Source organism: Octodon degus, unplaced genomic scaffold (assembly GCF_000260255.1).
Source record: "Octodon degus isolate 3935 unplaced genomic scaffold, OctDeg1.0 scaffold00037, whole genome shotgun sequence".
NCBI lineage: Eukaryota > Metazoa > Chordata > Mammalia > Rodentia > Octodontidae > Octodon > Octodon degus.
The window spans coordinates 5,637,327-5,652,321 of NW_004524613.1; the positions used below are offsets into that span (position 1 = coordinate 5,637,327).

Here is a 14,995-nt window from a genome sequence, read left to right on the forward strand (position 1 = left end):
CCAGTGATCCAGGTGAGGACGCTCATTGCACATAGAATGACCCTCCTCTGCGCCTGCATGCCCACTGCCCACCTGCCACCCACTCAGGACTGAGGCACTCACATTCTCCAGGCAGGTGCTGTCCTTATCTTTGTGCAGGTAATGCTGCTGCCAGAAGCGCAGTAGGTTGTGGAAGTTGTTGAGCAGGAAGCCAGGATACTTTTTGCTATGTTCCATCCGTTGCAGCAGGCGCAGGTACAAGGGCAGCCTCTCTTTCCGTCGGGCCAGCATAAGGATCACCAAGCTGGTGTTGAGGCAGCTGACATTCTCCTGCAAGGCCACAGGCAGCTGGGCTGGGTGTATGTTGGCAGACCCGTTGGGATGCCTGAGACCCTGGTGGACCCCAGGCAGGGAGGAGGAGATCCCAGGCCTGGGCCCTACAAGGCCTTGGGACAGGCTGTGGGCCACCTCTGAGCCACTCATGCCTGAGCACCTTCCCACCCACCCGCATCCCCACGCTGATGGCACCAACATCTGTCCTTGTCTAGATGTTCACTCAGCTATGGCTTCTTCCAGAAGCTTCAATCCCTCGGCAAGGCTAGGTGCATGTGGTAGTCACGGTTATCTCAGAACTTCCATTCTGCACTAGAACTGTGAGCCTTGGGAGGGAAAAGTCTTGGTCTATGTTGCTCAATGTATACCCCCCAGTCCCCCACCCCAGGGCTTGGCCTCCAGTTATGGGCTAGGTCTAAAATGCCCCCAAACACTGCTCATATTCTGAGGCAGGGCGTTTGGAAGGTGACTTGCTCATGGGGCACTATACCCATCAGCAGAGTAATCCACTGATGAGGCCACAGCTGAATGTGCTGTACCCCAACAGGTGTACTCTGTCCCGGGTCCTCCATTCTCACTCTCTGCTTCCTGGCTGCTGTGGGTTGGCAGGTTTTCTCTGCTGTGCCCTTTCACCATGCTACTTCTTTGGAGCCAGCCAACCATGGACCAAGTTCCCTCAAACCATGAGCCAAGTTAAACTTCTCATCCTTTAAATAGTGGGTGTTCGGTATTTTGTCCTAGGAAGAGGAAAGTGACTAATACGCATCCCTACACGTTTGTTAGATGACAGAACAGAAAAGTGGGGAGCCAAGTTCAGAGAAGGGAAGGCTGCACAGTTATTCAGTGAAAACAGCCAGGGGCATTCTCAGGTCCAGTTCCATAACCTGGCACATACCAGTAAGAGACAAGGAGTTATAAGAATACAGTGTCCATGGTTTTTTGGGTTTTTTTTTTTTTTTTTTTTGCCTTTTTAGACATGATTTCACTATGCAGTTGAAGGCTGGCCTTCAACTCACAGCAATCCTCCTGCCTCAGCCTCCTGAATGCTAGAATTCTAAGTGTGCCTGTCCCTGGCCCATCTTTGCCTGACTCAGTCTGTGACCTCAGAGACTTGCTATCTTGCTTTGGCCCCCTCTGTAAAGTGTCAAAGCCTTCAACAGAGATGCACTTGGACTGACAGTAGGAGACAACTCTGCTGGACTCCGAGATGAGGGAAATGGTTTCCGGTCTACCTTTCCCAAGTGCCTCCTGACCAGGGCCTCTCACCTGGGTCAGGGTCTGCACGTGGATGATATTGATGAGACGGAAGAGGAAGGACATCTGCGTGGGCACCTGGGATATGTAGGCGAGCAGGCGGCACTCAGACAGGACCTCGGCCACTGGAGAGGGAGGCGGAGATGTAACAGCAGGCTCAGGCCCAGTGACTGGGCCACTATGGCTCTGGGTCTGGCCTCTGTATACCTCAGGGACTCTCATCATCCAAAGGACTACAGAAAAAAACTGCTGCAATCAGAACAACCAACCTCCAGCTGTTTCACCACTCGGCTAAGCTAGGCCTGTGTTCTGAGCCCCCACCAGGTCCTCGGGGGCAGCCCTCCTGTAGCCCCCTAGCTGCCTGGCACTAGACCAGCTCCTCTGCTCTGCACACACAGAATGCGTTCACAGGCACAGACTGATGATACAAGTTAGGAAAAAAGAGTGCAAAGCTGGGTGTGCTGATATATGCCCAGAACCCCAGCACTCTGGAGGCAGAGGCAGGATTACAAGCAAATCTGCCAAGACCAGTCTGGGCAACTCCGTGAGACCCTCTCACAAACAGAAAAATAGAAAAAGATAGGCTAGGAATGTAGCTCTGTAAGAAGCACCTGGATTTAATCTCCAGTGCCACCAAAAACAAAAGATAAACACAAAACAGAGTGCAAGACACCTCAAATCATTTTCTACGACTCCTGGTGTGTCTAGTTTCCCCACAGCCCTCATGGGTGGCTGTGCCCACCGCTGGGGTCAATGCATCCAAGCCCTGAGCAAACAGCTTCCTACCCTGACTGGAGGTGGGGCAGTAGATGACTCTACCAAAGTCCCCGGGGCTGCTGCCTTGAAAGAGACCCTCTGAACTTGAGAATCTGCTGGATGCCACAGACCTCATAGCGAAAAAAGAACACAGGGGTATATAAGTGCTCTGAAGTGTGCGCTAAGATCTAGGCCGGGTCAAGCCCGCCCCTGCCTCAGTATAGCGGCTATGCCAATTCACAGGGACACACAATCCCAGGCAATCTGAGCCCGCTGTCATTTGTTTCTGCATTTTGCTGACAACAGTGGCTTTCCGCTATCAAAATGTTGTACACGCTCATTAAAGCAGAAACAATATGCACAATAAGCAGCTGAGCACATTGGCAAAGACCAGCACCTCGACAGCAGCATGAGCTTACTGCGCTCATTTGCCCTGGCATCCTGGATTTTCCTTACCTTTCATGTCTACCTGGTTTTCAAATCGGTCCAGTGACAGAGTGACACAGCGCACAAGCATGTTGGAGTCCACAAGGGAGCTGTTGATCTGCTTTAGGAAAACCTGGAACTGAAGCAGAGACAGTGCTTGTGGGAGGCAGGGAGACATGGGCTCAGAGTGAGCAGTCATCGGCCGGGACTTCAACAGTGCTCCACACCAGCCTGCTCCTTTGCAGACAGCCAAGTTGAGTGACTTGCTCTCCCCACCTGCTGCTAAGATCTTCTGACACTTTGTCTAGTGGTTCTGCGCTGTGTTCTAATTTTTAAACTAGTTTCAGTCAGATCTGTGTCACCCACTCCTACAACCCAACATGCCAGGCCCAGTTCTCCTTTCTGGGCTTTCTACTGAGACATCCACTACACTGCACCCAGCTATGTTGTATCCCATCCATTTGTACTGTTGATCCCCTATAAGGAGCTGAGATTTCACCCCTGTATTGCCAGGGTCTAGGAGAACCTGGCACAAACCTGATGCTCATGAATGTTCGCTTGAGACTGCCCAATGGATCCCAGCACACTCCAACTGAAAACTCACACTGAAGACAGGCAGACACAGAGCACTTCAAGGGGACTCCAGGACAACGCTGCAACCTCACAGGCCCTAGGTCAGCCTTACCTTTGCATCAGTGTTGATGTATTTATTGAATCTCTTGAATGCATCAACGTTGAACTTCATCAGTTCTCCCAGAAGGTCAAAGTAGCTCTGTAGCACATCCCTCGACTTGCACTCACTGTCCACAATGCAGTACAGGATGTGCTGGGGTAAGGAGGGGACAGGGAAAAGGTGTGAATGTGGCTGCTGCCTGCCTGGCTCCCACGGGGACCTGGCATGGAGCTCAGATAAGACATGGGCTTTGAGCAGGAATTCAGGTTGCTAGAACCTGCTATCTGGCCTACACTCCTCTCTGAGGACACTGGTGGCTCCGTGGACAGTGCCAGGGGACACACCTGACTAGCAGGGGCAGTGAGCTGGGCATACAGCACATCTTTCTCTCATCTGCTGTTCTGTAGTCACCAACCTGGCCAGCGCTCTCCACCTGCCAGGCCCAGTTATAACACTCGCCCCTGCCCAAGCACTCAGGCCACTCAAGTAAATGAAGGGCAGAATTTAAGGGCCAGGACACTCTCGGTTCTGTGTTTATAAATATAACTGTTAAAGTTTACATCTAAATCAATGAATCTTTATCAAGAACATAAGGTCAATTTAAGTTCCTGGTAAAGTTTTCCATGACAATTAAACTGTTTCCAAAATGTTCCATTTTCTTCTTGAAATTACATTGATCTGCACCAATTCTTTTCCACATGAGTTTTATGGCAATTCATAGGACCATTTCTTGTCTGTATCAATTTTTAAAAACCAAAAACTTTGGCCATTTTTTTCCCCACCTTTTGCTTTTGCTGTAGATTATATGGAAAATTAACTTTCCCTCAATACCAACGATCGTCAGGTCCCAAAAGCCTTGCTGGATACTACAGATCAGCGTGGCAAACCTGTGGCACACACTCCATGCCGGGCTACTTGTATCACTGAAAACTCTAGAAGGCTTGCCATTGGTTCTGTGCACTCTCACCCTTCTGCATGACCGCCCCCAAGTTCCTCATCCGCTCCTGAAGCACCCATGGGGAATCCACAGCTGGAAACCCGGGACACACATCAGGGCAATCTGCACTGGCACTTAAAACAAGATCTGCTCTGTCCCTGGGGCTGGGGAGGATGGCCACCCTGCATGCTGGCTCTCCAGGCCCTACCTCCAGGAGGCCTCGCTTCAGCAGGAACATCTGGTCCGCATAGGAAGTGGTCCCTCGGAGGAAACTCTCCACAGCCCGGGCTTGCCAAAACCTGCAACCCAAACATGTGCTCCTGGCCCAGGTGGCTGAGGCTGCCCTCTCCTGGCCCAGGTTGGGTTCTCCGTGCCTTGTTATTTAACATTTACTGAACATCTACTAAACTGGTCCTGAGCCTGAGGGAAACAGCACTGAGCGAGAGAATTTTATCCTTGTGGAGCTGACAGCTCGGTGCAGAGCAATCGTAATTCAGGGTCAGCAAGTCACAGAGAAGGCGGCATCTAGGCTCAAAGAAATGGCTTCAGCAAACTGCACACACAAACATTCTAGGCTCTCTCTTTTTGGAAGAATCAAGCAACTTAGAACTGGGAACCTGGAGTGTGTGTGGGAAGAGAGGCTGGTGTGGACTAGCCGCTGAGCTGGCGTGTGCTGGGCTGGCCCACAGGAGAGGTAGCTGATGATGACCACGTGGCTCAGAGGGCTAAGTTGGATCCACAGGGGGTCTGGACAGGGCACAGTGAGGTGACAGGGCTCCACCACAGAGCAAGCCCATGGACCTTTTCAACCTAACCCTGCTGGAATTCCTCCCACCCATAGCTTTTTTAAAAAAATGTATTTGGTACAGAGTCTCACTAGGACTCACAGTGATCTTCCTGTTTTCAGCCTCCCCAGCACAGGGATTAGTGTGCAACACCACTCCCGGTGGCAGGCTCGGTGTGCCCAGGGGTGGGGCCGGCATGGCACGTGTGGTCCCTGCACTTGCCTAAGCAGGCACTTAGTCCGCTGAGCTATCTCACACAGCTCGGCCCCTACCCACGGCCTTTGAGCACCAGTGAGGAGTCTAGTAGTTGAAGCAGCCTCCCCATCAGCCAACTCCTGCCGGGAAAGGGCTTCACTTCATTCCCACGGCTCCCACGGCAGCTCGTGGCTCCACTCCTTCCCTCACTGCACTGACACTAGTTTCCTTTCATCTCTGCTTCCCACCACCGCATGGAACACCACAGGGGCAGGGCTTATATCCCACTGTGTTGGGATAAGAAAAGCTAATATACAGTCGTGCTAAATAACCTACAGGGCACGTGGGACAGGAAAAAGGAAACAGGGCAACAACAGCTGTGGGAGTAACCAAGAACATTTGGTACTCAAGGACACCCTGTCTTTGTGTCCTTGCTCCCAGAAACCTAGCAGGTTTTCACGTATAGTATAGCCTAAACATTCATCTTGGACACACACGACGGGATCTTGTTATATTCACCTAAAGTAACCCGAAGGCTGAGACTCAAGAGAGATAAATATAAAGACCAAAGGCGGGGTGGCAGCCTTTTTACTCAAGCCCTCACTTTCCTTACATTAAGTGTCTGTGTGTCTTTGCAGCCAGCGCCCATGAGTCTTTCCCAACACCACTGCCCTCCACCTCACCAGCACCAGCAGCACCAGCTCAGTGAATGCTCGGCCACAGGAGCACAGCACCTACCTGCTGAGACACAGAGCCAGGTGGCAGTGAAGTCCCTGTGCCCCAACAGTGACCACACTTCAGGGATGGACACTGCGGGCATTAGAGGGTATTTCTAACTACTTGAGAGATGTGGACACATGGCTCCTGGCCCCTTGGAAGTGGTGGTACCTGCCCCATACTCACCTGAACGATGACTCAGCTGGCTCCTTCTTCATGACCTGCAGCAGACGTGTTAATAAACCCCTCTTCCCATCACACACCAAACTCCTGAAACAGAGACACATAGCACTGGCAGCAGATCTGCGACCATGGATCATTCTGCTGGCTTTGGTGGGAGGAAAAAAAGGGGCATATTTCTGAGCCTAAAAGGGTATCCTCCTGCTCTACCTAGGTCCAGGCGCTCAGAGGCGCCTACAGTCATCACCACTAGCCCAGTGGCCGCCGGCGGCCCAAGCCAGCTCTCCCCTCCACACTGCTGGCACGAGGCCAGAGGCACATCCTGAGCCAGAGTGTGCTCAGGACTGTGGAAGGCCTTTTACACCACAGCTGGGTCTGACACAGGCCATGGCAGAGTCTGGCCCATGGGGCAAAGTCCTATAGGGTGGTGGCCAGCTTTCCCCTCCCTAGGTTCAATTCTAGCTGGTGGTAGACAAGTACCCACCTGTGCCTCAGGTCTACAAAAGCAGAGGCAGTAGGTCAGAAAATTACTTTCACCGTACCATGGGAGTGACAGGAAGGCCAGGCTGGGTTCTAGGCCCTTACCAAAGTCTCTTTAAAGCAGTGCCCTTTACATATCTTTTGTGGGGTGGTAGTGACCTCTGTACTAAGTTGCATCCCCAACACTAAGGTTTTTATTTTGAGACTGGGTCTCACTATCTCGCTATACTGCCTAGCCTGGGCTCCAGAATTTGAACCCCTTCTGCCTCGGCTCCCAGAGTGCTGGGGTTATGGCCACCATGCCGGGCTAACAGCTCTACTTCTATACCTTGCAGGCATCAGGGAAGGCCACATATAGCTTCACTTGAATGAGGTTCTCTCCTGCTTTCACGAAGCGGGTAGGAAGTTATAGCACTGGCTGTTTGGTGAGGTCATCCTGTTCTGGTCCTGTGAACCTGTCACCCCCCACTCTCGTCAGAAGACAAGGCAAACAGCCAGGTAGCAAGACCTAACTCCTACCCGCAGACAGGGCCTGCTTCTGTGTGCTCTGCTTGGCTCAGCTGCCACTGGACAGAACAGGAGCAATCAGCTACGGCACCCTCCGCACGGCACAAGGGAGGGGCAGAGCGCAGATAGCCCGAGCAGGAGCCTGCTTGGAGCCTCTCACTGCCTCCTCACCTGAAGGAAGAGGGGTGATGCACTTCTCCTCTAGAGCTGCTGAAGCTTCAGCAAAAAGAGGGAGCACATAAGCATATGGCACACAGCCATCTAGGAGGTTACAGCTCTGTGGATCAAGGGCAAGTGTGCAGCCCGTGCATGCCCAGGTGGCGGTGTGCAGTGAAGGCACTGTTGCCTGCCACCCTGGCTCACCTGTCACCATTGCCTGCCACCCTGGCTCACCTGTCAGTGTTGCTTGCCACCCTGGCTCACCTGTCACCGTTGCCTGCCACCCTGGCTCACCTGTCAGTGTTGAGGACGGCTTCCACTTCAGGGATGTTGGCCTTGAGGGAGATGGCACTGAGTTCATTCAGCTCCTGATTGTTAAGGAGCAGGTACTTGTTCCTGAAACAAACCAGGTGCCAGGTGGGGGTTAAAGCACAGGAACCAAGGCTGCTGCTTAACACTGCGCAGTGCAGGGAGTCCCCATGCTCTTCCTGTGGGAAGCGAAGCTGGAAATCCTCCAGGCATGCTCCTCCTGGGCCCTGTCACCCCTGCACCATCATTCTGCAGGAAGAAACCCAGGACCTTAGCATCTCTATGCCTCCTTTGCTTCCTACTGCTTTAGAATAATAACATCTAAGGCTGTGAACTATGTCCAATAACTGCAGATCACCTCTGAGCTCTGGCCGAGTCAAGCACCCACCACTTGCCCCACCTGGCTGTCCTGGTTTTCTGGACATCACACCACATCACATGATGCCAGACAAGACCATGCTATACCATGCCACGCCACACCACATCACACCACACTCCCTCCTGCAGGGACTTCTGCTTAGGTTCTGGCCACAACACTCCATTCTCTCCCTCTGCCTTTGCACTTCATTTACTACCAGACCCTTCCAGCGTCAGCTGTCAAGTTACTTCTGCGAGGAGGAATCCCTGGGTACCACTGGCCCATCAGGACCTTTGCCAACTGTCCTGCCACAGAATTGTGCTTGTTCCCTCCCGAACACTGCATCCACCTGTTACCGTCTATCCATCCCCAGGTGGCACTCTGAGTAATGTGTAACTTCCTTCCCATACCATACCTTTTGTGATAGCAGGGGCTATGGCCACCCTTAGTCACCGCTGTACTCAGCTTGGCATACAGAAGGGCTGCTTTGAGAGTCAGATAGAAGCTAAGGGCTCATGCTCTCAAACAAACAAAACCTCACTGAACTCTTAAATTTATTGTGCCTTTAGCCAGAGAAGCCCTCACAGGGGCCAGTGACACAGTCCCCTGGGCCACATTTGCTTTCAGGTACATTCTCTTTGCTCATACGGTATTCACAAAGAATGTAAACGCTTACAAATCAGAACTCGATTTCTCTGTACTGTAAAACCAAACTAGGACCTTTCACATAAATCTTCCTTTCTGCCTTTCTTGGGGGGGGGTGTCAGAAGATATTCAACAGTGGGCCTGGGTCCCCACTGCTGGAGCAGAGCGGCAGCCTGCTGTTCTGAGGGTCAAGGGTCAGGTACTATTCCCTTTCATAACACTGTTTCCCTTACAGCAGAGAACCATGTTCCTCTACATTCTCCATCAAAGATCGAAAAAGAAAAAAAATAAGTGGTCAGAATAGTTCAAGAAAAATGGGAGAGAGCATATTTTGTGTCCAGGTGGCCAGCTCTGCATGCGTGAGGTTCAGAGGGCAGCTGATTCCAAGAAGTAAGGGGACAGCACCTCCCCCTGTAGGGGTGCACACGTACTTACTCGTGGTGGTCACTGAAACTCTGAAGAAGCCTCAGAAACTGGATCTTCAAGGTGATGTCCTAGAATACATGTTAAAGCGAGTCTCAGGATTTCACAATAAGACAAGGTCGAGGCTCTTCTGAGAGCCTGGCATGTCACTCTCCTTTTCTGAACTTCTGTCCACACGTACCACAAGGGCTTTTCTTTAGTTAGAAAATCCATCTGATCATACCTCAACATTTGGCCAATGGCAAATGAAATGAATGTAGCCTTTCCTGCTACAAACACCCTAGCATATTGGATTTGATTTTTAAAAAAAATTCACATGAATTCTTTTAAATGTGAGGCCATGTTCCTAAACTGGAAAGGAATCTGGAGGCACCAGAAATGAAGGTCTGAGTCTGGAGCACAGTGCTCAAGGGCTGATGCTTGGGTATCTGAGGGCAGAGTGTGGAGGAGGAAGGGGCCCTAGGCACAGCCGGGCTGGAGTCAGTCTGTGCAAGGCCTGACTGCACCACGCTCCAGAGAGCTGTCAGAGAAGCCTGCTTAAGCCCAGTGCACAGCAAGCAGCTGAGGGAACCTGGCAAGAGAAGGGACACGTACACTCACAAAGGCAGAGGGCAGGCCAAGATACAAAATGTGAGTGCTCATCACGGGACAGGAGCAGCCCCGGAAGTGCCTGCTAGATGACAGCAAGGGTGCGCCGCAGAAATACTTCCAGGGATGAAGCCACCCTGTTTCCCTGGGAAAGCGAGCCCTACTGAAGGTGGCCACTCCACAAATGTTACAAAACAAGAGGCAACACCTCATTCTGTAGGACTGATAGTCCAAGAAAGACCCTGAGACTACAAATTCAAATGATTCAAGAAGTAACAAGCAACTGAAGAGAAAGACACGAGAGTCACATGATAAACAGAGACCACACACTTGGAAGAGTCAGAATGCCTAAAAATGTAAAATATGGAATTTCACTTGAAATTAAAAACCAAGCCTTGAGGGGTGGTGGCGCATACTCTGGGAGGCTGAAACAAGAGGAAGGCAAGTTTGAGCCCAGCCTGGGCAGCTTACCAAGACTGTCTCAAAATTAAAAAATAAGGGCTAGAGGTATCAGTGTGAAGGCTCAGTGGTCAGTCCCCTCTAAAGGCCAAGTGACTGGCAAGGCACTAAAGTCCGTGGAACTCAGAGTCAGGGGATATCATGCTCCTGAGCCCAACAACACGACACCCAGGGTCCCAGAGTCCTTTGGGTCACATGTTGCTGGGTGGGCTGCCAGCTAGAGGGTAGCAGGCATGGAACTAGGATCCTCCTTTTGCAAGAAAACAGAGGCACAGACCCCATGACTCCTTTAAGCTCTCATAGTAAGCTGAGTGGCACGAAGGCCTTCCAACTCCCAGCTCAGTGCTCTAAGCGACTGTAAGAAACACAGATAGAGGTGAGTTCCTGGCCTCTGAAGTCCAAGCACCCTGCTGCCCAGGCACCTGGTGAGGCCTAGGGGCAAAGGCAATTAGAGGATGGAGCATCAAATGAGAAGCCCCACCAAGCCCCACCCCCAGGAGCAGGGAAGTTGGCTGGAGGGCCTCAGGCACAAGGGCGGCAAGTTTGAGACCAACCTAGGCAACCAACTGTCTCAAAATAAAAAACAAAATTGGGCTTGGGATGTAGCTTAGTGTGAAATAACTGGGTTCACTCTTTAATACCAAATAAAGAAAAAGTATTTCCATAAAGATGGAGGTGTTGGTATGTATCTTCCCTAAGTTGGCCTCCACTAATGAGAGCACACAGGATGACTTTTAGTTTCTGCTCTACTCCCAGAGAACAAATGGTCAGTGGGTCAGCAGCAGGGCTTCCAACAACTGCTAGCAACTGAAGTCTTGTGTGCCCCTTGGGTCCTTTGCTTACCGGGCTACAGTCACAGTTTTGGTTGTGACCATGGAGGACGAGAGCAGAAGCTGAATGTTTTCTCCAAATCAGCTTGTCAAATAAGTTATTGAGTCCAGGGATCAGCTTAAACTCTGCAATCATTCTATGAACCTGGATGGGGAGGGAAGAGAAAAGCATTAAGACAAATGTGCTTTGAAGACCCTGCAGTCTCCTGCTCCCCAAGGTCAATAATGAGCCTTAAGATAAAGAAAGTGGTAGTGAGTACAGCACGCTGAGGTTTAAGAAAACATCCCCACACACTCTGCCCACAAACACATCTTTTTAACTTCACTCATTACTGCTGACAAGAGTTCTACAAATCACACTGTGTGGAAAGACTTATCTTAAACGCGTAAGTTTTGCAATTCAGATAGTTCTGGGTTTACTCTTAGCTCCACCATGTGTGAGTTCTGGAACCTTTAGCAAATCCCTACTGTTTGTTTCCTTGTCGTGTCATTGAGATGGAAATGCATCTTATATCTAAGGATAAATTCGGATGGGTGTTACAAATATTAAAAAATGAAATTCTAATTATCCTAGAAAAATCTATGAAGACCTTTCAATAGTGACCTAAGAGTGGGAAAGGCTTGCTAAAGGGACTACACTACACTTGGAAGCCAAGAAAGAAGACTGTTGAGTTCAACCACACAAAGCTTTTAACATTGTGTGTGGTAAAACAAGCAAAGTCACAAGTTAAGCATGATAAATGGAGAAATAACTGGCAACTCAAAGCATGGGCAGGGCAACTGTTCTCTTTAAGGAGTCCTCAAAATTTCTAGAGAGAAAGACAATCCTCGCATGCATATCAGAAAAAAAAAAAGGACAGGCAGATAGAAGATTCTTTATTAAATATATGAAAAGACTCAGCCTCACTTACATGTTAGGAAAATACAAATCCTAACTTATTTTTCACTCTCAGATGGACAAAGAAAACAAGTTTTGTCCTGACTCCAACATCCATTTGATGACCTGGGCAGCAGGCACACTCCCCTGGTGGGCTGGCATACTGGCACTGCCCAGCCTAGGGAATGGCTGCTGTTATCTGCATACCACCATAGGGGTCAAACTTACAGCATTTGAGAACTGCTTTCAGTCTTGTGATTTCAATTTGGCAGAGATTGTTGCTTAGATAGCCCAACTGTACACTGACAAGAAGGCCACCCAGCCAAGGAAACCCTTCAGGCAGGATCTGTGAATAGACGTCCCATGGCGCCAGGCATAGAGGAGGACCTTGGTAAATGCTGTCTGTGCACTTTTCCTAAAGGCCATGATAACTCACAGCACCCTGGCAACAGGAAGGCTCAGGGACCAGGGACTGTTGTGAGGGGACAGCAGTGGCAGGGCAGCCACTACTCACATCCTGGCTCTCCCAATGCCTGGCTACTAGATCATGGCCCATTTCACTCTCTGCCTCTCTCAAGTAACTGTGCAGAGAGGGGTTGCCACCTGCTGTACAACTTGGCAAGTGTCTGAAAATTCAAATATAATTGAAAGTGCCTCAAGAAAAGCAGAAGCACTCAACCCCCACAGGAGGGCTATCACAAGTTTTTAAAGTAAGAAACATGCCCAATGCTGAAGGAAGATGGAGATGCAGGCAGATCTGCCTAGCGTCTGCCTTCACATGCTGACCGTAGGCTAAAGACTCCCAAAGTTGCTTGCTCCTCTAGACATGAGTGCTCCATAACTCCAACTGCGTGTTGTCCAACTACTGATTCTAAGGGACACCTCGCACCTACTTATTCAAAACCAAACTCCTTGTCTTCCTCCTAAAGCCTGTTCCTCTGCAGGACATCCACAGTTTAACCATCTTGGTAAACAGCAAATTCATCTCTCACTCACTTAGGCCAAAAGCCTCGGGGGTCACCTGAACAACTCCTTTCTCTTAGGTCACACTAAGCCATCAGCAGATCTTGTCTTCTCCATGTGCAGAATAAATCCCAAATGCAACTACCCCCCCAACACCCTCCTTCTGCTTGGTCACAGCCACAATCGCTTAGCTCGATCACAAGGGTCCCGAAGGGGTCTCCTGGGTCACGTCTCCTCGCTGTTTCTCCTGTCATACAACAGAGACAGCCAACTTGTCTCCTTATGCAGAGTAAAGGCTGGTTTTCAAATGGCCTATGACTGCCCAAGGCAAGCTGGCTGTGACCCCTCAGCACTTCCTCTGTTCTACCACCAGGCCAAGCACCCTCTCAGGGGTGTCACCTTGCTGGCCTCAGGCTCCCTCACTCTCCTCAAGCCACTATCATTCCAAATGATATCTCTTTCATGAGTCTTTCCTGGCTACCCTCTAAAATGGTGCCTTTTTTAACTTAAAAATTTTATTTATAATAGAATAAAATTTACCAATTTAACCGTTTTTGAGTGCAGTTCACTGTTGAATACATTCATTTAAATTTCTTTTATTTTTATTAGCACATGTTTGCAGTACAGAATGACTGTACTCATTGTGGAGCGCTGGGGCATATACCCCAGCTCTCAGCTGGAGTCTGACTCTGAGAGGTGCATGGGGGCTGCAGAGCTCCCAGCCTCACTGCCCGAAGTCTCTCCTGGCTCACACAATGACAATGCAGTAAGGACAGAGCTCCTGCCCACAGCCTTGAGGGGATGTACTGAGTCCTGTTTCTCTGACCATAGGTTAAGGGACCTTGCTCCTCCCTCCTGTTTTAAGGTTCAGGAAACCCCAGTACGTTTGGACCTCCTGTACTCGTGTGGGTTCCTAAGTGGTCCAGCTGTGGGCTCTCACCCACCACCTTGAGCCACATCATGTTGTCAACTCTCAGTGCATGGAGAGGGCATCTTTATTCCTCTAGTTACTGAAGCAGATGCTTTCCTGGCCTGCGCACCAATGCTGTCTAGAGATGCTGCCCATAGCAAATTTAGCAGAAAGACTCCAAGCTCTGAAATCAGCCTGGTTTCCTAAAAGAAGGAAAACAATCAACACAATTTCCTGGCTAGAGAGCTCTGCCCTGAGAAGAGCTATGGAAGACATGCTGATTCCCTGCAAGGAGGCAGCACTTGCTCCTGGAGCCCCAGTCTGAGAGGCTGGGAGGCAGCACCCACCTGGTTTCGTTGCCGGCCCATCAGCAGCACACAGAGGACATAGAGTACTTCCAGTTTGTACATGATCTCGTGCATAATCTTCATGGACTGGGGCAGCTGGGTCCTGGCGGAAGTGTGAGGCAACCCATTCTCCTCAGAAGTGCCTGGAGGAGGGAACACAGTGGAGGCTGACACAGCCCCGAGACAGGGGTGAGTCCCGGCCAGTGAGGAAACTGTCTGCTCTCAAACTGCTCTGAGTAGACTGGAGGTAACAGAGCTGTTAGATGAGGCCTGAGCCCATATCCAAGGAATGAAAGTCACAAAACTGCCTCACACACCCAGGAGCCAGGCCAGCTTGTTATATGGGAGATAGGGTGAGGCCAAACATCTGGGGATACAAGCAGGGCCTGGGATGACAAGATCCCAGAACAGTGTCAGGCCATTACTAGAAGCTTCTTGGGGGCTCTCAGGAGATAAAGAGACCCGACGCCACAGGCACCTTGATGCCACAGGTAGCCCACTGCTGGACTCCTCATCGCAGCCATTCTGCCTCTGCTGGACACACAGTGAGTTTTTATTTTTGCTTTTATCTTTTCCTCTCTTTGTTTGGCCCAAGTTTGCTCCACAGAGCTACTTCTTCTCTTACTCCTTCAGACCTCACTTTTCAAATAAACTATGGCACCATTTTTGGCTTATCTCATCCAAATCTTTGTTTGAGGCAAGAAGGACTTGATACTTTTATTGGCAAGACATTTCTTTCTTTTTTTTTTTTTTTTAATCAAAGTGGTAGGACAGTTTCAATAATTAACACACTGCATACATTCTTCCTAGCGGTTAATTGCTGTACAAGATGCGGACATGATATCCTATTTACAAACACCATTAGAACAAATCCCTCTATTCATTAAGAGAATGTAACTATATAT

The 14,995-nt window shown here is 50.2% G+C and overlaps 1 protein-coding gene across 2 annotated transcripts in view; it reads right to left on the minus strand.

Annotated features, from left to right (window-relative positions):
• The window catches only part of Trpc4ap (transient receptor potential cation channel subfamily C member 4 associated protein), a 99,503-nt gene that overhangs the window by 925 nt on the left and 83,583 nt on the right, over positions 1-14,995 (minus strand). Inside the window, exons 9-18 of one of the 2 annotated variants that reach the window (XM_004630843.2) lie at positions 14,091-14,233; positions 11,007-11,138; positions 9,129-9,187; positions 7,676-7,777; positions 6,242-6,325; positions 4,567-4,657; positions 3,434-3,574; positions 2,779-2,887; positions 1,579-1,691; positions 103-309 (exon numbers count right to left, since the gene is read on the minus strand). In XM_004630843.2, the coding sequence (XP_004630900.1) occupies positions 103-309; positions 1,579-1,691; positions 2,779-2,887; positions 3,434-3,574; positions 4,567-4,657; positions 6,242-6,325; positions 7,676-7,777; positions 9,129-9,187; positions 11,007-11,138; positions 14,091-14,233 (1,181 nt within the window). Of the gene's footprint in view, positions 1-102; positions 310-1,578; positions 1,692-2,778; positions 2,888-3,433; positions 3,575-4,566; positions 4,658-6,241; positions 6,326-7,675; positions 7,778-9,128; positions 9,188-11,006; positions 11,139-14,090; positions 14,258-14,995 lie in introns of both variants that reach the window. The other variant, XM_004630842.2, reaches the window with a different exon arrangement.